Source organism: Salvelinus alpinus, chromosome 14, assembly GCF_045679555.1.
Source record: "Salvelinus alpinus chromosome 14, SLU_Salpinus.1, whole genome shotgun sequence".
In the NCBI taxonomy this organism is placed as follows: Eukaryota; Metazoa; Chordata; class Actinopteri; order Salmoniformes; family Salmonidae; genus Salvelinus; species Salvelinus alpinus.
Window position 1 is genome coordinate 17666389 of NC_092099.1, and position 21648 is coordinate 17688036.

Consider the following 21648-nt stretch of genomic DNA (forward strand, 5'->3'; position numbering starts at 1 on the left):
GGGCAAGGTGACCGGAAGCATGACCGAATACAAACAGTGTAGCTATTCTCTCCGCAAGGCAATCAAACAGGCCAAGTCTCAGTACAGAGACAAAATCGAGTCGAAATTCAACAGCTCAGACACAAGAGGTATGTGGCAGGGTCTACAGTCAATCACGGATTACAAAAAGAAAACCAGCCCCGTCGAGGACCAGGATGTCTTGCTCCCAGACAGGCTAAACAACTTTTTTGCCCGCTTTGAGGACAATACAGTGCCACTGACACGGCCCCCTACCAAAACCTGCGGGCTCTCCTTCACTGCAGCCGAGGTGAGTAAAACATTTAAACGTGTTAACCCTCGCAAGGCTGCAGGCCCAGACGGCATTCCCAGCCGCGTCCTCAGAGCATGCGCAGACCAGCTGGCTGGTGTGTTTACGGACATATTCAATCAATCCTTATCCCAGTCTGCTGTTCCCACATGCTTCAAGAGGGCCACCATTGTTCCTGTGCCCAAGAAAGCTAAGGTAACTGAGCTAAACGACTACCGCCCCGTAGCACTCACTTCCGTCATCATGAAGTGCTTTGAGAGACTAGTCAAGGACCATATCACCTCCACCCTACCGGACACCCTAGACCCACTCCAATTTGCTTACCGACCCAATAGGTCCACAGACGACGCAATCGCAACCACACTGCACACTGCCCTAACCCATCTGGACAAGAGGAATACCCATGTGAGAATGCTGTTCATCGATTACAGCTCAGCATTTAACACCATAGTACCCTCCAAACTCGTCATCAAGCTCGAGACCCTGGGTCTCGACCCCGCCCTGTGCAACTGGGTCCTGGACTTCCTGACGGGCCGCCCCCAGGTGGTGAGGGTAGGTAACAACATCTCCACCCCGCTGATCCTCAACACTGGGGCCCCACAAGGGTGCGTTCTGAGCCCTCTCCTGTACTCCCTGTTCACCCACGACTGCGTGGCCATGCACGCCTCCAACTCAATCATCAAGTTTGCGGATGACACTACAGTGGTAGGCTTGATCACCAACAACGACGAGACGGCCTACAGGGAGGAGGTGAGGGCCCTCGGAGTGTGGTGTCAGGAAAATAACCTCATACTCAACGTCAACAAAACAAAGGAGATGATTGTGGACTTCAGGAAACAGCAGAGGGAGCACCCCCCTATCCACATCGACGGGTCAGTAGTGGAGAAGGTGGAAAGTTTTAAGTTCCTCGGTGTACACATCACGGACAAACTGAACTGGTCCACCCACACAGACAGCGTTGTGAAGAAGGCGCAGCAGCGCCTCTTCAACCTCAGGAGGCTGAAGAAATTCGGCTTGTCACCAAAAGCACTCACAAACTTCTACAGATGCACAATCGAGAGCATCCTGTCGGGCTGTATCACCGCCTGGTACGGCAACTGCTCCGCCCACAACCGTAAGGCTCTCCAGAGGGTAGTGAGGTCTGCAGAACGCATCACCAGGGGCAAACTACCTGCCCTCCAGGACACCTACACCACCCGATGTCACAGGAAGGCCATAAAGATCATCAAGGACAACAACCACCCAAGCCACTGCCTGTTCACCCCGCTATCATCCAGAAGGCGAGGTCAGTACAGGTGCATCAAAGCAGGGACCGAGAGACTGAAAAACAGCTTCTATCTCAAGGCCATCAGACTGTTAAACAGCCACCACTAACATTTAGCGGCCGCTGCCAACATACTGACTCAACTCCAGCCACTTTAAAAATGGGAACTGATGGAAATTATGTAAAAATGTACCACTAGCCACTTTAAGCAATGCCACTTAATACAATGTTTACATACCCTACATTACCCATCTCATATGTATATATACTGTACTCTATATCATCTACTGCATCTTGCCATCTTTATGCAATACATGTACCACTAGCCACTTTAAACTATGCCACTTTATGTTTACATACCCTACAGTACTCATCTCATATGTATATACCGTACTCTATACCATCTACTGCATCTGCCATGCCGTTCTGTACCACCACTCATCCATATATCTTTATGTACATTTTCTTTATCCCTTTACACTTGTGTGTGTGTGTAAGGTAGTAGTGTGGAATTGTTAGGTTAGATTACTGTTGGTTATTACTGCATTGTCGGAACTAGAAGCACAAGCATTTCGCTACACTCGCATTAACATCTGCTAACCATGTGTATGTGACTAATAAATTTGATTTGATTTGATTTGAGATGTATTTGTCTTTGTTGTCATTATGGCCTTGAGCCTCATATCAGGCTTCTCTGTGAACTGTTAGTCTCCTCTTCCTCCTCTTCCTCCTGGCAGAAACTGGGCATGTTGGCTCTGATCAACGAGGAGAGTCGCTTCCCTAAAGGCACCGACTACACCCTGCTAGAGAAACTACACAGTAGACACGCTGTGAGTACACACACAGACACACACACACAGAGACACACACACAGAGACACACACACAGACACAGACACACACACACACACACACAGAGACACACACAGACCGCTGTAAAGGAAATGCTTCCCCAGCCACTCCAGACCACAAAGAATGAATCTGTCCTGACTGTCTTCGATGCAGATCAGAGCAGTAACGCCCTCTCTGTCCTCTCACACGCACAGCAACAACAGTGAAATGTGATCCGCTTTTCTCAGACCTAATGAACATTGTATGCTGCAGGATGAAGCAGGAGAAATGCAGAGATTTTCATGTGATACCGATGCCAGCTCTCTGTCCTATGACTGCTAAGTCATATATTATAACCTGTCGTATGACTGCTAAGTCATGTATTATAACCTGCTGTGTGTCTCTCTCTCTCTCTCCAGACTAACCAGTACTACATGAAGCCCAGAGTGACGGATCACCAGTTTGGCATCAAGCACTATGCTGGAGAGGTAAAATACCCTCAAGGAGCTCAACACTTGAGAAGGATACCTCTGTCTCTCTCTCTCTGTGTGTGTGTGTGTGTGTGTGTGTGTGTGTGTGTGTGTGTGTGTGTGTGTGTGTGTGTGTGTGTGTGTGTGTGTGTGTGTGTGTGTGTGTGTGTGTGTGTGTGTGTGTGTGTGTGTGTGTGTGTGTGTGTGTGTGTGTGTGTGTGTCTTTCACACATCAGGAGGGGTGACTAAAACACACTGTTCGGGCATGTCGCCAGGCAACTAGGCTGAAGGACGGCTCCTCTTTCACTAATTAGCCCAGGCTATGGGGGCTGGATCATGAGCCCTGCCAAGAGTCAGGCGTGCCAGGCCCCAGGGACAGAGAGGGGGGGAGGCTGTTGTTTCAGGGACAGAGAGGGGGGGAGGCTGTTGTTTCAGGGGGGGGGGGGGGGGGCTTTTTCAGGGACAGAGAGAGGGGGGAGGCTTGTTGTTTCAGGGACAGAGGGGGGGGGCTGTTGTTTCAGGGACAGAGAGGGGGGGAGGCTGTTGTTTCAGGGACAGAGAGAGGGGGGAGGCTTGTTGTTTCAGGGACAGAGGGGGGGGGCTGTTGTTTCAGGGACAGAGAGGGGGGAGGCTTGTTGTTTCAGGCACAGAGAGGGGGGGAGGCTGTTGTTTCAGGGACAGAGAGGGGGGGAGGCTGTTGTTTCAGGGACAGAGAGGGGGGAGGCTGTTGTTTCAGGGACAGAGAGGGGGGGGGGGCTGTTGTTTCAGGGACAGAGAGGGGGGGAGGCTGTTGTTTCAGGAACAGAGAGGGGGGGAGGCTGTTGTTTCAGGGACAGAGAGGGGGGGAGGCTGTTGTTTCAGGGACAGAGGGGGGGGGGGGGCTGTTGTTTCAGGGACAGAGAGGGGGGAGGCTGTTGTTTCAGGGACAGAGAGGGGGGGAGGCTGTTGTTTCAGGGACAGAGAGAGGGGGGGAGGCTTGTTGTTTCAGGGACAGAGAGAGGGGGGGGGGCTGTTTCAGGGACAGAGAGGGGGGGGGCTGTTGTTTCAGGGACAGAGAGGGGGGGAGGCTGTTGTTTCAGGGACAGAGAGGGGGGGGAGGCTGTTGTTTCAGGGACAGAGAGGGGGGGGAGGCTGTTGTTTCAGGGACAGAGAGAGGGGGGAGGCTTGTTGTTTCAGGGACAGAGAGAGGGGGGAGGCTTGTTGTTTCAGGGACAGAGAGAGGGGGGGGGCTGTTGTTTCAGGGACAGAGAGGGGGGGGCTGTTTCAGGGACAGAGAGGGGGGGAGGCTGTTGTTTCAGGGACAGAGAGGGGGGGAGGCTTGTTGTTTCAGGGACAGAGAGGGGGGGAGGCTTGTTGTTTCAGGGACAGAGAGAGGGGGGGGCTGTTGTTTCAGGGACAGAGAGGGGGGGAGGCTGTTGTTTCAGGAACAGAGAGGGGGGGAGGCTGTTGTTTCAGGGACAGAGAGGGGGGGAGGCTGTTGTTTCAGGGACAGAGAGGGGGGGAGGCTGTTGTTTCAGGGACAGAGGGGGGGGGGGGCTGTTGTTTCAGGGACAGAGAGGGGGGAGGCTGTTGTTTCAGGGACAGAGAGGGGGGGAGGCTGTTGTTTCAGGGACAGAGAGGGGGGGGAGGCTGTTGTTTCAGGGACAGAGAGAGGGGGGAGGCTTGTTGTTTCAGGGACAGAGAGAGGGGGGAGGCTTGTTGTTTCAGGGACAGAGAGAGGGGGGGGGCTGTTGTTTCAGGGACAGAGAGGGGGGGGGCTGTTTCAGGGACAGAGAGGGGGGGAGGCTGTTGTTTCAGGGACAGAGAGGGGGGGAGGCTTGTTGTTTCAGGGACAGAGAGGGGGGGAGGCTTGTTGTTTCAGGGACAGAGAGAGGGGGGGGCTGTTGTTTCAGGGACAGAGAGGGGGGGAGGCTGTTGTTTCAGGAACAGAGAGGGGGGGAGGCTGTTGTTTCAGGGACAGAGAGGGGGGGAGGCTGTTGTTTCAGGGACAGAGAGGGGGGGAGGCTGTTGTTTCAGGGACAGAGAGGGGGGGGGGCTGTTGTTTCAGGGACAGAGAGGGGGGAGGCTGTTGTTTCAGGGACAGAGAGGGGGGGAGGCTGTTTCAGGGACAGAGAGGGGGGAGGCTTGTTGTTTCAGGGACAGAGAGGGGGGAGGCTGTTGTTTCAGGAACAGAGAGGGGGGGAGGCTGTTGTTTCAGGGACAGAGAGGGGGGGAGGCTGTTGTTTCAGGGACAGAGAGGGGGGGAGGCTGTTGTTTCAGGGACAGAGGGGGGGGGGGGCTGTTGTTTCAGGGACAGAGAGGGGGGAGGCTGTTGTTTCAGGGACAGAGAGGGGGGGAGGCTGTTTCAGGGACAGAGAGGGGGGAGGCTTGTTGTTTCAGGGACAGAGAGGGGGGAGGCTGTTGTCTCCAACTCCCCTAGGAGAGGAGGCTGTGGAGCCATGGTGATTCCTGTCCCTCCTCTCCCCAGACCCCAACTCCCCTAGGAGAGGAGGCTGTGGAGCCACCGTGATTCCTGTCCCTCCTCTCCCCAGACCCCAACTCCCCTAGGAGAGGAGGCTGTGGAGCCACCGTGATTCCTGTCCCTCCTCTCCCCAGACCCCAACTCCCCTAGGAGAGGAGGCTGTGGAGCCACCGTGATTCCTGTCCCTCCTCTCCCCAGACCCCAACTCCCCTAGGAGAGGAGGCTGTGGAGCCACCGTGATTCCTGTCCCTCCTCTCCCCAGACCCCAACTCCCCTAGGAGAGGAGGCTGTGGAGCCACCGTGATTCCTGTCCCTCTCCCCAGACCACAACTCCCCTGCTGCTCAGGGCTTGGTGTTATCTGAAAGGGCTCTGTTAGTTCACATGGAGGACAGTCACATCCTTCAGTAGATTTATCCAACTGTAATGTAGTGGTTATTTCATCATAAACAACACAAGGTGAAATAGTAACCTCTGAAGTCCTGTGTCTATAACCCTCAGTGTCCTCATCCGAGGCGAAGCCCTACCGTCATTAAACTCATAAGCACGTCTCTGTCATGGGTCATTTTCTATATGGCTATGGATGTACAAGGAATGTGTCCATGTAATCAATACCTCTGTCTACGCCTACTGGCCTGGGCCAGGCGAGCAGTACTTTAGTAGTAGGGAGGGATCTACTGCTGCTACGCTGTTAAGACCAGGGGCTGAGTAACTGTCAACAGGTGACTGTCTTAACACAGCAGTCGACTCCTCTCACCTGCCCTTAGCCGTGCTCTCACTGAGCTTCAGATCAGGCCGGCCATCATTCTCTTTCAGCATGTGTAACGTGGCCCCGGTGAACATGCAGTAACATCCCCTGTCCTGTCCCCTGTCAGGTTGAAATAACTGAAACATGTCCCCACTCTCTGTCAGGTTCTGTATGACGTCAGAGGGGTCCTACTGAAGAACAGAGACACCTTCAGAGATGACGTCTTGAACATGCTCAAAGACAGCAGGTGTGTGTGTGTGTGTGTGTGTGTGTGTGTGTGTGTGTGTGTGTGTGTGTGGTTCCCTGGTCATGGAACGGCTACTAGATGTTCCTCTGACTGGAATAAACAATCACAACAACCCACAAAGTCTGACCCTGTACTAAAGTCACTCCACTGTGTTAATGTACTCTGACCCTGTACTAAAGTCACTCCACTGTGTTAATGTACTCTGACCCGGTACTAAAGTCACTCCACTGTGTTAATGTACTCTGACCCTGTACTAAAGTCACTCCACTGTGTTAATGTACTCTGACCCTGTACTAAAGTCACTCCACTGTGTTAATGTACTCTGACCCTGTACTAAAGTCACTCCACTGTGTTAATGTACTCTGACCCTGTACTAAAGTCACTCCACTGTGTTTAGAGAATGTTGAACATGTTTGTTCTGTCCTTCAGGCTTGACTTCATCTATGACCTGTTTGAGCGTGTTGGGAGCAGGAACGGAGAGGAGACCCTGAAGATGGGGACGGCCAGACGAAAACCCACTGTCAGCTCTCAGTTCAGGGTGAGGATCTCTAACCCCTAACCCTAACCCACTGTCAGCTCTCAGTTCAGAGTGAGGACCTCTAACCCCTAACCCACTGTCAGCTCTCAGTTCAGGGTGAGGACCTCTAACCCCTAACCCGCTGACAGCTCTCAGTTCAGGGTGAGGACCTCTAACCCCTAACCCGCTGACAGCTCTCAGTTCAGGGTGAGGACCTCTAACCCCTAACCCGCTGACAGCTCTCAGTTCAGGGTGAGGACCTCTAACCCCTAACCCACTGTCAGCTCTCAGTTCAGAGTGAGGACCTCTAACCCCTAACCCACTGTCAGCTCTCAGTTCAGGGTGAGGACCTCTAACCCCTAACCCGCTGACAGCTCTCAGTTCAGGGTGATGACCTCTAACCCCTAACCCGCTGACAGCTCTCAGTTCAGGGTGAGGACCTCTAACCCCTAACCCACTGTCAGCTCTCAGTTCAGGGTGAGGACCTCTAACCCCTAACCCGCTGACAGCTCTCAGTTCAGGGTGAGGACCTCTAACCCCTAACCCACTGACAGCTCTCAGTTCAGGGTGAGGACCTCTAACCCCTAACCCACTGACAGCTCTCAGTTTAGGGTGATGACCTCTAACCCCTAACCCACTGACAGCTCTCAGTTCAGGGTGATGACCTCTAACCCCTAACCCGCTGACAGCTCTCAGTTCAGGGTGATGACCTCTAACCCCTAATCCACTGTCAGCTCTCAGTTCAGGGTGATGACCTCTAACCCCTAACCCGCTGACAGCTCTCAGTTCAGGGTGATGACCTCTAACCCCTAACCCGCTGACAGCTCTCAGTTCAGGGTGATGACCTCTAACCCCTAACCCACTGACAGCTCTCAGTTCAGGGTGATGACCTCTAACCCCTAACCCGCTGACAGCTCTCAGTTCAGGGTGATGACCTCTAACCCCTAATCCACTGTCAGCTCTCAGTTCAGGGTGATGACCTCTAACCCCTAACCCGCTGACAGCTCTCAGTTCAGGGTGATGACCTCTAACCCCTAACCCGCTGACAGCTCTCAGTTCAGGGTGATGACCTCTAACCCCTAACCCACTGACAGCTCTCAGTTCAGGGTGATGACCTCTAACCCCTAACCCACTGACAGCTCTCAGTTCAGGGTGATGACTTCTAACCCCTAACCCACTGACAGCTCTCAGTTCAGGGTGAGGACCTCTAACCCTAACCCTAACCCACTGACAGCTCTCAGTTCAGGGTGAGGACCAATCACAGAGGAGCATAGTCAACCTCTGACCTCCTAACCATAAACCTTCACTATACTGTAGAGTCACAGAATCCTTTTGGCTATGCCATGATACGGATTGCCTTGATCATGAGGTTGACAGTTTCCCTAAGCGTTTTGAATAGTCTTTTGTTTGTGTTTTAGAGAGTCCTTCTCAAGTGTTGAGCTCCTTGAGGGTAATTTACCTCTCCAGCATAGTGCTTGATGCCAAACTGGTGAGCCGTCACTCTGGGCTTCATGTAGTACTGGTTAGTCTGGAGAGAGAGACACAGCAGGTTATTATATATATATATATATAGATATAGATATAGATATAGATATAGAGAGAGAGAGATTTCCATGTGAGATGGGTGGGGGGTTTAACATGCCATAACTGACATGGAGGGGATTTAGCCTGGACTGCAGCTCCTAAAGCTGGAGATTACCTCTCATCTGCAAGTCCCCCTGGCAGTGTTTTACTGGAGACAGTCAGTCTGAGTGAGAGAGAGTGCTAGGTTCAAGGGTCCTTGTTGGCACTGCTGGGTAAATATAGTCCTGTAGCCAGAGCCTGTAAACACCCTGGTCAGCAGGAGATGAGGACCCTAGGAGGCCAGAGCCTGTAAACACCCTGGTCAGCAGGAGATGAGGACCCTAGGAGGCCAGAGCCTGTAAACACCCTGGTCAGCAGGAGATGAGGACCCTAGGAGGCCAGAGCCTGTAGACACCCTGGTCAGCAGGAGATGAGGAGCCTCTGATTCCGTATCTAGATGTCATGTTTCTGATTCCGTATCTACAGTTTAAATTTACATACACTTAGTTTGGAGTCATTAAAACTCGTTTTTCAACCACCACAAATTTCTTGTTAACAAACTATAGTTTGGCAAGTCGGTTAGGGCATCTACTTTGTGCATGACACAAGTCATTTCTCTAACAATTGTTTACAGACATATTATTTCACTTATAATTCACTGTATCACAATTCCAGTGGGTCAGAAGTTTACATACACTAAGTTGACTGTGTCTTTAAACAGCTTGGAAAATTCCAGAAAATTATATCATGGCTTTAGAAGCTACTCATAGGCTAATTGACACAATTTGAGTCAATTAGAGGTGTACCTGTGGATGTATTTCAAGGCCTACCTTCCAACTCAGTGCCTCTTTGCTTGACATCATGGGAAAATCAGCCAAGACCTCAGGAAAAAAAAATTGTAGACCTCCACAAGTCTGGTTCATCCTTGGGAGCAATTTCCAAAAGCCTGAAGGTACCACGTTCATCTGTACAAACAATAGTACGCAAGTATAAACACCATGGGACCACACAGCCATCATACCGCTCAGGAAGGAGATGCGTTCTGTCTCCTAGAGTTGAACGTACTTTGATACGAAAAGTGCAAATCAATCCCAGAACAACAGCAAAGGACCTTGTGAAAATGCTGGAGGAAACAGGTACAAAAGTATCTAGATCCACAGTAAAACGAGTCCTATATCGACATAACCTGAAAGGATTCTCAGCAAGGAAGAAGCCACTGCTCCAAAACCGCCATAAAAAAGCCAGACTACAGTTTCCAACTGCACATGGGGACAAAGATTGTACTTTTTGGAGAAATGTCCTCTGGTCTGATGAAACAAAAATAGAACTGTTTGGCCATAATGACCATCGTTATGTTTGGAGGAAAAAGGGGGATGCTTGCAAGCCGAAGAACACCATCCCAACCGTGAAGCACGGGGGTGGCAGCATCATGTTGTGGGGGTGCTTTGCTGAAGGAGGGGGGACTGGTGCACCTCACAAAATAGATGGCATCATGATGGAGGAAAATTATGTGGATGTATTGAAGCAACATCTCAAGACATCAGTCAGGAAGTTAAAGCTTGGTCGCAAATGGGTCTTCCAAATGGACAATGACCCCAAGCATACTTCCAAAGTTGTGGCAAAATGGCTTAAGGACAACAAAGTCATGGTATTAGAGTGGCCACTAAGCCCTGAACTCAATCCCATAGAAAATTGTGGGCAGAACTGAAAAAGCGTGTGCGAGCAAGGAGGCCTACAAACCTGACTCAGTTACACCAGCTCTCTCAGGAGGAATGGGCCAAAATTCACCCAATTTATTGTGGGAAGCTTGTGGAAGGCTACCCGGAACGTTCGACCCAAGTTAAACATTTTAAAGGCAATGCTGCCAAATACTAATTGAGTGTATGTAAACTTCTGACCCACTGGGAATGTGATGAAAGAAAGAAATAAAAGCTGAAATAAATCATTCTCTCTACTATTATTCTGACATTTCACATTATTAAAATAAAGTTGTGATCCTAACTGACCTAAGACAGGGAATTTTTACTAAGATTAAATGTCAGCAATTGTGAAACTGAGTTTAAATGTATTTGGCTAAGGTGTACTTAAACTTCCGACTTCAACTGTATACTTGTTGTTGTGTTTCTGCAGGACTCTCTCCATTCCTTGATGAACACTCTGAGTGCCTCCAACCCTTTCTTTGTGCGCTGCATCAAACCCAACATGAACAAGGTGGGTCATTCAGTATTCACCACAACATGGACAAGGTGGGTCATTCAGTATTCACCACAACATGAACAAGGTGGGTCATTCAGTATTCACCACAACATGAACAAGGTGGGTCATTCTGTATTCACCCCAACATGAACAAGGTGGGTCATTCTGTATTCACCACAACATGGACAAGGTGGGTCATTCAGTATTAACCACAACATGTACAAGGTGGGTCATTCAGTATTAATCACAACATGGACAAGGTGGGTCATTCAGTATTCACCACAACATGAACAAGGTGGGTCATTCAGTATTCACCCCAACATGGGCAAGGTGGGTCATTCAGTATTCACCCCAACATGGGCAAGGTGGGTCATTCAGTATTCACCCCAACATGGACAAGGTGGGTCATTCAGTATTCACCCCAACATGGACAAGGTGGGTCATTCAGTATTCACCCCAACATGGACAAGGTGAGTCATTCAGTATTCACCCCAACATGGACAAGGTGGGTCATTCAGTATTCACCACAACATGAACAAGGTGGGTCATTCAGTATTCACCCCAACATGGACAGGGTGGGTCATTCAGTATTCACCCCAACATGGACAAGGTGGGTCATTCAGTATTCACCCCAACATGGACAAGGTGGGTCATTCAGTATTCACCCCAACATGAACAAGGTGGGTCATTCAGTATTCACCCCAACATGAACAAGTTGGGTCATTCTGTATTCACCCCAACATGAACAAGGTGGGTCATTCTGTATTCACCACAACATGAACAAGGTGGGTCATTCTGTATTCACCACAACATGAACAAGGTGGGTCATTCAGTATTCACCCCAACATGAACAAGGTGGGTCATTCTGTATTCACCACAACATGGACAAGGTGGGTCATTCAGTATTAACCACAACATGGACAAGGTGGGTCATTCAGTATTAACCACAACATGGACAAGGTGGGTCATTCAGTATTCACCACAACATGAACAAGGTGGGTCATTCAGTATTCACCCCAACATGGGCAAGGTGGGTCATTCAGTATTCACCCCAACATGGGCAAGGTGGGTCATTCAGTATTCACCCCAACATGGACAAGGTGGGTCATTCAGTATTCACCACAACATGAACAAGGTGGGTCATTCAGTATTCACCACAACATGAACAAGGTGGGTCATTCAGTATTCACCACAACATGGACAAGGTGGGTCATTCAGTATTCACCACAACATGGACAAGGTGGGTCATTCAGTATTCACCCCAACATGGACAAGGTGGGTCATTCAGTATTCACCCCAACATGGACAAGGTGGGTCATTCAGTATTCACCCCAACATGGACAAGGTGGGTCATTCAGTATTCACCCCAACATGGACAAGGTGGGTCATTCAGTATTCACCCCAACATGGACAAGGTGGGTCATTCAGTATTCACCCCAACATGAACAAGGTGGGTCATTCAGTATTCACCCCAACATGGACAGGGTGGGTCATTCAGTATTGACCACAACATGAACAAGGTGGGTCATTCTGTATTCACCCCAACATGAACAAGGTGGGTCATTCAGTATTCACCCCAACATGAACAAGGTGGGTCATTCTGTATTAACCACAACATGAACAAGGTGGGTCATTCAGTATTCACCCCAACATGGACAAGGTGGGTCATTCAGTATTCACCCCAACCTGGAGAAGGTGGGTCATTCAGTATTCACCCCAACATGGACAAGGTGGGTCATTCAGTATTCACCCCAACCTGGACAAGGTGGGTCATTCTGTATTCACCCCAACATGAACAAGGTGGGTCATTCAGTATTCACCCCAACATGGACAAGGTGGGTCATTCAGTATTAACCACAACATGGACAAGGTGGGTCATTCAGTATTCACCACAACATGGACAAGGTGGGTCATTCTGTATTCACCCCAACATGAACAAGGTGAGTCATTCAGTATTCACCCCAACATGGACAAGGTGGGTCATTCAGTATTCAAGGTGGGTCATTCAGTATTCAAGGTGGGTCATTCAGTATTCACCACAACATGGACAAGGTGGGTCATTCATTATTCAAGGTGGGTCATTCAGTATTCAAGGTGGGTCATTCAGTATTCAAGGTGGGTCATTCAGTATTCACCACAACCACCAGCTACTGAAAGTGAACTCGTCTGTTACTGTGTACTCATAGGTGCCAGAGGCAGGCAGCCATATTTAACAGAGCCTAACCTCTGACCCCTCTGTCTGAACAGAGCCAAACCTCTGACCCCTCTGTCTGAACAGAGCCTAACCTCTGACCCCTCTGTCTGAACAGAGCCTAAGCTCTGACCCCTCTGTCTGAACAGAGCCTAAGCTCTGACCCCTCTGTCTGAACAGAGCCTAACCTCTGACCCCTCTGTCTGAACAGAACCAAACACCTTATTTACAGAAGTATTCAGACCCTTTGCTTTGAGACACTTGAAATTGAGCTCAGGTGCATCCTGTCTACATTGATCATCCTTGAGATGTTTCTACATCTTGATTGGAGTCCACCTGTGTTAAATTCAATTAATTGGACATGATTTGGAAAGGGACACACCTGTCTATATAAGGTCCCACAGTTGAGCGTACATGTCAGAGCAAAAACCAAGCCATGAGGTTAAAGGAATTGTCTGTAGAGCTCCGAGACAGGATTATGTCGAGGCACAGATCTGGGGAAGGGTACCAAAACATTTCTGCAGCATTGAAGATCCTCAAGAACAGTGGCCTCCATCATTCTTAAATGGAAGAAGTTTGGAACCACCAAGACTCTTCCTAGAGCTGGCAGACCGGCAAAACAGAGTAATCGGGGTAGAAGGGCCTTGGTCAGGGAGGTGACCAAGAACCCAATGGTCACTCTGACAGAGCTCCGGAGTTCCTCTGTGGAGATGGGAGAACCTTCCAGAAGGACAACCATCTCTGCAGCACTCCACCAATCAGGCCTTTATGGTAGAGTGGCCAGACGGAAGCCACTGCTCAGTAAAAGACACATGAGAGACCGCTTGGAGTTTGACAAAAGGCACCTAAATGACTCTCAGACCATGAGAAACTAGATTCTCTGGTCTGATGAAATCAAGATTGAACTATTTGGCCTGAATGCCAAGCATCACGTCTGGAGGAAACCTGGCACCATATAGCTGTACCACAGGGACTTTGTTTGTTGTACATTCAAGTCCTGACACTCCTCTGAACAACAGGTTGATAACATGCCTGATGGTAGGGTACCACACACACACACACACACACACACACACACACACACACACACACACACACAGCCAGTGAGATGTGAATCAGAGTTAAGTGATTGTGCAGTGTGATAAGCAGCACTGGGGAACAACATGACGCAGTCAGAACAGAGCAGCTGAGAACAATAGAGTTGATTATACCGGACTGAAACGTTCCTGTGGGTTAAGGACATGGAACAGAATTCCAGCTCCTAAACACCTTGTATCGTCCAGCTGTAAGACAACTATAGTACTGTTGTGTGTTCCCTCGGTACTGTCAACTATAGTACTGTTGTGTGTTCCCTCGGTACTGTCAACTATAGTACTGTTGTGTGTTCCCTCGGTACTGTCAACTATAGTACTGTTGTGTGTTCCCTCTGTACTGTCAACTATAGTACTGTTGTGTGTTCCCTCTGTACTGTCAACTATAGTACTGTTGTGTGTTCCCTCGGTACTGTCAACTATAGTACTGTTGTGTGTTCCCTCTGTACTGTCAACTATAGTACTGTTGTGTGTTCCCCTCTGTACTGTCAACTATAGTACTGTTGTGTGTTCCCTCTGTACTGTCAACTATAGTACTGTTGTTTGTTCCCTCTGTACTGTCAACTATAGTACTGTTGTGTGTTCCCCTCGGTACTGTCAACTATAGTACTGTTGTGTGTTCCCTCGGTACTGTCAACTATAGTACTGTTGTGTGTTCCCTCTGTACTGTCAACTATAGTACTGTTGTGTGTTCCCTCGGTACTGTCAACTATAGTACTGTTGTGTGTTCCCCTCGGTACTGTCAACTATAGTACTGTTGTGTGTTCCCTCGGTACTGTCAACTATAGTACTGTTGTGTGTTCCCTCGGTACTGTCAACTATAGTACTGTTGTGTGTTCCCTCTGTACTGTCAACTATAGTACTGTTGTGTGTTCCCTCGGTACTGTCAACTATAGTACTGTTGTGTGTTCCCTCTGTACTGTCAACTATAGTACTGTTGTGTGTTCCCTCTGTACTGTCAACTATAGTACTGTTGTGTGTTCCCTCTGTACTGTCAACTATAGTACTGTTGTGTGTTCCCTCGGTACTGTCAACTATAGTACTGTTGTGTGTTCCCTCTGTACTGTCAACTATAGTACTGTTGTGTGTTCCCTCGGTACTGTCAACTATAGTACTGTTGTGTGTTCCCTCTGTACTGTCAACTATAGTACTGTTGTGTGTTCCCTCGGTACTGTCAACTATAGTACTGTTGTGTGTTCCCTCTGTACTGTCAACTATAGTACTGTTGTGTGTTCCCTCGGTACTGTCAACTATAGTACTGTTGTGTGTTCCCTCTGTACTGTCAACTATAGTACTGTTGTGTGTTCCCTCGGTACTGTCAACTATAGTACTGTTGTGTGTTCCCCTCGGTACTGTCAACTATAGTACTGTTGTGTGTTCCCTCGGTACTGTCAACTATAGTACTGTTGTGTGTTCCCCTCGGTACTGTCAACTATAGTACTGTTGTGTGTTCCCTCTGTACTGTCAACTATAGTACTGTTGTGTGTTCCCCTCGGTACTGTCAACTATAGTACTGTTGTGTGTTCCCTCGGTACTGTCAACTATAGTACTGTTGTGTGTTCCCCTCGGTACTGTCAACTATAGTACTGTTGTGTGTTCCCTCGGTACTGTCAACTATAGTACTGTTGTGTGTTCCCCTCGGTACTGTCAACTATAGTACTGTTGTGTGTTCCCTCGGTACTGTCAACTATAGTACTGTTGTGTGTTCCCCTCGGTACTGTCAACTATAGTACTGTTGTGTGTTCCCTCGGTACTGTCAACTATAGTTCTGTTGTGTGTTCCCTCTGTACTGTCAACTATAGTACTGTTGTGTGTTCCCTCTGTACTGTCAACTATAGTACTGTTGTGTGTTCCCTCTGTACTGTCAACTATAGTACTGTTGTGTGTTCCCTCTGTACTGTCAACTATAGTACTGTTGTGTGTTCCCTCTGTACTGTCAACTATAGTACTGTTGTGTGTTCCCCTCTGTACTGTCAACTATAGTACTGTTGTGTGTTCCCTCTGTACTGTCAACTATAGTACTGTTGTGTGTTCCCTCTGTACTGTCAACTATAGTACTGTTGTGTGTTCCCTCTGTACTGTCAACTATAGTACTGTTGTGTGTTCCCCTCTGTACTGTCAACTATAGTACTGTTGTGTGTTCCCTCTGTACTGTCAACTATAGTACTGTTGTGTGTTCCCCTCTGTACTGTCAACTATAGTACTGTTGTGTGTTCCCTCTGTACTGTCAACTATAGTACTGTTGTGTGTTCCCCTCTGTACTGTCAACTATAGTACTGTTGTGTGTTCCCTCGGTACTGTCAACTATAGTACTGTTGTGTGTTCCCTCGGTACTGTCAACTATAGTACTGTTGTGTGTTCCCTCTGTACTGTCAACTATAGTACTGTTGTGTGTTCCCCTCTGTACTGTCAACTATACAGTCGTCAGATGGCTACTGTTGTGTGTTCTCACAGAGTTAGAGTTGAAAAGTAAATCAGTATGTTTTGTACTTCTCAGAACGCCAACATGTTTGACCCAGAAGTGGTCCTGAACCAGCTGAGGTATTCTGGGATGTTGGAGACGGTGAAGATCCGCAGGGCTGGGTTCCCTGTCCGTCGGACCTTTACAGACTTCTGCAGCAGGTGAGAAAAATGGACAACGGTCTTTTACAGGGAAGACGGACCAACATCACCGTCTCCCGTGCACGGTAGATCACCTGCTCGGTGTCGACGAAGGCCCCGGGGTTTCAACGTGTAGAATCATCTGCTGAGTGTCGATGAACCCCGGGGTTTCAACGTGTAGAATCACCTGCTGGGTGTCGACGAACCCCGGGGTTTCAACGTGTAGAATCACCTGCTGGGTGTCGACGAACCCCGGGGTTTCAACGTGTAGAATCACCTGCTGGGTGTCGACGAACCCCGGGGTTTCAACGTGTAGAATCACCTGCTGGGTGTCGACGAACCCCGGGGTTTCAACGTGTAGAATCACCTGCTGGGTGTCGATGAACCCCAGGGTTTCAACGTGTAGAATCACCTGCTGGGGGTCGACGAACGCTGGGGATGTTCTGTGATCAGGGTCAATGGCACGGCCACCCCCCGCTGCGCACCACCAAGGCTCATGTTGGCCTGTCTACCCTCTTACAAAACAGCAGAACATGAGGACTCAGCGTTCACCTGCGTCATTGAGTTCATGTGTTGATTGCCTATTGTGCTGCTGTCAACTGTCTGGGTGTCATGTTGTGTTCCTTCGACACGTCTGGCCCGTTTGATTTGTCTGACCCGTCGGATCCGTGTTGTATCCGTGTCTGATCTGTGTGCGTCTCTGTTCCCTGTGCAGGTACAAGATGATCCTGAAAGACGAGCATCCAACAGATGACCAGAGAGGGAGCTGCACAGAGCTGCTGATGTCATACGACCCCGCCAAGAGAGACTGGCAGCTGGGGAAGACTAAGGTACGCTGGCCCCCCGTTGCTCTGACCACGCATCACACTCTCACACGGCGGCTCTGACCACGCATCACACTCTCACACGGCGTACTCTGACCACGCATCACACTCTCACACGGCGTACTCTGACCACGCATCACACTCTCACACGGCGGCTCTGACCACGCATCACACTCTCACACGGCGGCTCTGACCACGCATCACACTCTCACACGGCGGCTCTGACCACGCATCACACTCTCACACGGCGGCTCTGACCACGCATCACACTCTCACACGGCGGCTCTGACCACGCATCACACTTTCACACGGCGGCTCTGACCACGCATCACACTCTCACACGGCGTACTCTGCTGCGTGTACTGTGACCCAGGGGTTTACAGGGTCGAACAGGGTAGAGTTACATGTTATAGGTTATAAGAACAGGGACCGAAGGAGCATCAGCTTTAGGCTAACAACAAACCTCATCAGCCACGTATTGGTTATCTGCCCGGCGCCGCGGAGGACATCTGCCCGGCGCCGCGGAGGACATCTGCCCGGCGCCGCGGAGGACATCTGCCCGGCGCCGCGGAGGACATCTGCCCGGCGCCGCGGAGGACATCTGCCCGGCGCCGCGGAGGACATCTGCCCGGCGCCGCGGAGGACATCTGCCCGGCGCCGCGGAGGACATCTGCCCGGCGCCGCGGAGGACATCTGCCCGGCGCCGCGGAGGACATCTGCCCGGCGCCGCGGAGGACATCTGCCCGGCGCCGCGGAGGACATCTGCCCGGCGCCGCGGAGGACATCTGCCCGGCGCTATGGACATATTACTTATAGTGATGCAGGACACCTCTAATTTAGTGTTAGCTCCATGACACACTGTAATAGGGTGCAGGACATCAGGGGTGAAAGAGACAATAAGACTGACTACGGGGGTAAAGTCCAGAAGGCCAGGCAGAGAGTCAATATGTGGACTAGAGGACATGACTTGTGGTCTGTCTGTGTGTGGAACCACCAGAGGGATGAGGTGTAGAATGGTGGTGGGTGAATAAAGATGTGTAGCATGACCAGGTCTGTGTGGGAAATATGTGTCTCTAATATGGTCATACATTTGTCAGGAGGTAAGGAAGTGCAGGCCGTGTAATGTTAGTTTATGGACCGTGTAATGTAATGTTAGTTTATTGACCGTGTAATGTTAGTTTATTGACCGTGTAATGTTATGTTAGTATATGGACTGTGTAATGTTATGTTAGTTTATGGACCGTGTAATGTAATGTTAGTTTATGGACCGTGTAATGTAATGTTAGTTTATGGACCGTGTAATGTTAGTTTATGGACCGTGTAATGTTAGTTTATGGACCGTGTAATGTAATGTTAGTTTATGGACCGTGTAATGTAATGTTAGTTTATGGACCGTGTAGTGTAATGTTAGTTTATGGACCGTGTAATGTTAGTTTATGGACCGTGTAATGTTAGTTTATGGACCGTGTAATGTAATGTTAGTTTATGGACCGTGTAATGTTAGTTTATTGACCGTGTAATGTAATGTTAGTTTATGGACCGTGTAATGTAATGTTAGTTTATTGACCGTGTAATGTTAGTTTATGGACCGTGTAATGTTATGTTAGTTTATTGACCGTGTAATGTTATGTTAGTATATGGACCGTGTAATGTTATGTTAGTTTATGGACCGTGTAATGTAATGTTAGTTTATGGACCGTGTAATGTAATGTTAGTTTATTGACCGTGTAATGTTAGTTTATTGACCGTGTAATGTTATGTTAGTTTATGGACCGTGTAATGTAATGTTAGTTTATGGACCGTGTAATGTAATGTTAGTTTATTGAACGTGTAATGTAATGTTAGTTTATGGACCGTGTAATGTTAGTTTATGGACCGTGTAATGTTAGTTTATGGACCGTGTAATGTAATGTTAGTTTATGGACCGTGTAATGTAATGTTAGTTTATGGACCGTGTAATGTAATGTTAGTTTATGGACCGTGTAATGTAATGTTAGTTTATGGACCGTGTAATGTAATGTTAGTTTATGGACCGTGTAATGTTATGTTAGTTTATGGACCGTGTAATGTAATGTTAGTTTATTGAACGTGTAATGTAATGTTAGTTTATGGACCGTGTAATGTTAGTTTATGGACCGTGTAATGTTAGTTTATGGACCGTGTAATGTAATGTTAGTTTATGGACCGTGTAATGTAATGTTAGTTTATGGACCGTGTAATGTTAGTTTATGGACCGTGTAATGTAATGTTAGTTTATGGACCGTGTAATGTTATGTTAGTTTATGGACCGTGTAATGTTAGTTTATGGACCGTGTAATGTAATGTTAGTTTATGGACCGTGTAATGTTATGTTAGTATATGGACCGTGTAATGTTATGTTAGTTTATGGACCGTGTAATGTTATGTTAGTTTATGGACCGTGTAATGTAATGTTAGTTTATGGACCGTGTAATGTAATGTTAGTTTATGGACCGTGTAATGTAATGTTAGTTTATGGACCGTGTAATGTAATGTTAGTTTATGGACCGTGTAATGTTATGTTAGTTTATGGACCGTGTAATGTTAGTTTATTGAACGTGTAATGTAATGTTAGTTTATGGACCGTGTAATGTTAGTTTATGGACCGTGTAATGTAATGTTAGTTTATGGACCGTGTAATGTAATGTTAGTTTATGGACCGTGTAATGTTAGTTTATTGACCGTGTAATGTAATGTTAGTTTATGGACCGTGTAATGTAATGTTAGTTTATGGACCGTGTAATGTTATGTTAGTTTATGGACCGTGTAATGTTATGTTAGTATATGGACCGTGTAATGTTATGTTAGTTTATGGACCGTGTAATGTAATGTTAGTTTATGGACCGTGTAATGTAATGTTAGTTTATTGACCGTGTAATGTAATGTTAGTTTATTGACCGTGTAATGTTAGTTTATGGACCGTGTAATGTTATGTTAGTTTATGGACCGTGTAATGTAATGTTAGTTTATGGACCGTGTAATGTTATGTTAGTTTATGGACCGTGTAATGTAATGTTAGTTTATTGAACGTGTAATGTAATGTTAGTTTATGGACCGTGTAATGTTAGTTTATGGACCGTGTAATGTAATGTTAGTTTATGGACCGTGTAATGTAATGTTAGTTTATGGACCGTGTAATGTTATGTTAGTTTATGGACCGTGTAATGTAATGCTAGTTTATGGACCGTGTAATGTAATGCTAGTTTATGGACCGTGTAATGTAATGTTAGTTTATGGACCGTGTAATGTAATGTTAGTTTATGGACCGTGTAATGTAATGTTAGTTTATGGACCGTGTAATGTAATGTTAGTTTATGGACCGTGTAATGTAATGTTAGTTTATGGACCGTGTAATGTTATGTTAGTTTATGGACCGTGTAATGTAATGTTAGTTTATGGACCGTGTAATGTAATGTTAGTTTATGGACCGTGTAATGTAATGTTAGTTTATGGACCGTGTAATGTAATGTTAGTTTATGGACCGTGTAATGTAATGTTAGTTTATGGACCGTGTAATGTAATGTTAGTTTATGGACCGTGTAATGTAATGTTAGTTTATGGACCGTGTAATGTAATGTTAGTTTATGGACCGTGTAATGTAATGTTAGTTTATGGACCGTGTAGTGTAATGTTAGTTTATGGACCGTGTAGTGTAATGTTAGTTTATGGACCGTGTAATGTAATGTTAGTTTATGGACCGTGTAATGTAATGTTAGTTTATGGACCGTGTAGTGTAATGTTAGTTTATGGACCGTGTAATGTTATGTTAGTTTATGGACCGTGTAATGTAATGTTAGTTTATGGACCGTGTAATGTAATGTTAGTTTATGGACCGTGTAGTGTAATGTTAGTTTATGGACCGTGTAGTGTAATGTTAGTTTATGGACCGTGTAATGTAATGTTAGTTTATGGACCGTGTAATGTAATGTTAGTTTATGGACCGTGTAATGTAATGTTAGTTTATGGACCGTGTAATGTAATGTTAGTTTATGGACCGTGTAATGTAATGTTAGTTTATGGACCGTGTAGTGTTATGTTAGTTTATGGACCGTGTAATGTAATGTTAGTTTATGGACCGTGTAATGTAATGTTAGTTTATGGACCGTGTAATGTAATGTTAGTTTATGGACCGTGTAGTGTAATGTTAGTTTATGGACCGTGTAATGTAATGTTAGTTTATGGACCGTGTAATGTAATGTTAGTTTATTGAACGTGTAATGTAATGTTAGTTTATTGAACGTGTAATGTAATGTTAGTTTATTGAACGTGTAATGTTAGTTTATGGACCGTGTAATGTTAGTTTATGGACCGTGTAATGTTAG

The 21648-nt window shown here is 47.5% G+C and overlaps 1 protein-coding gene across 2 annotated transcripts in view; it reads left to right on the forward strand.

Annotated features, from left to right (window-relative positions):
* The window catches only part of LOC139538537 (unconventional myosin-X-like), a 192071-nt gene that overhangs the window by 112771 nt on the left and 57652 nt on the right, over nt 1-21648 (forward strand). For both annotated transcript variants that reach the window (XR_011667754.1, XM_071340690.1), the window contains exons 14-20: nt 2309-2401; nt 2821-2889; nt 6243-6325; nt 6755-6863; nt 10536-10616; nt 16381-16505; nt 17200-17314. Coding sequence is in view for 1 of the 2 variants with exons in the window: in XM_071340690.1 (XP_071196791.1) it covers nt 2309-2401; nt 2821-2889; nt 6243-6325; nt 6755-6863; nt 10536-10616; nt 16381-16505; nt 17200-17314 (675 nt within the window). In the remaining variant the exon portion in view is untranslated. The remainder of the gene's footprint in view (nt 1-2308; nt 2402-2820; nt 2890-6242; nt 6326-6754; nt 6864-10535; nt 10617-16380; nt 16506-17199; nt 17315-21648) is intronic.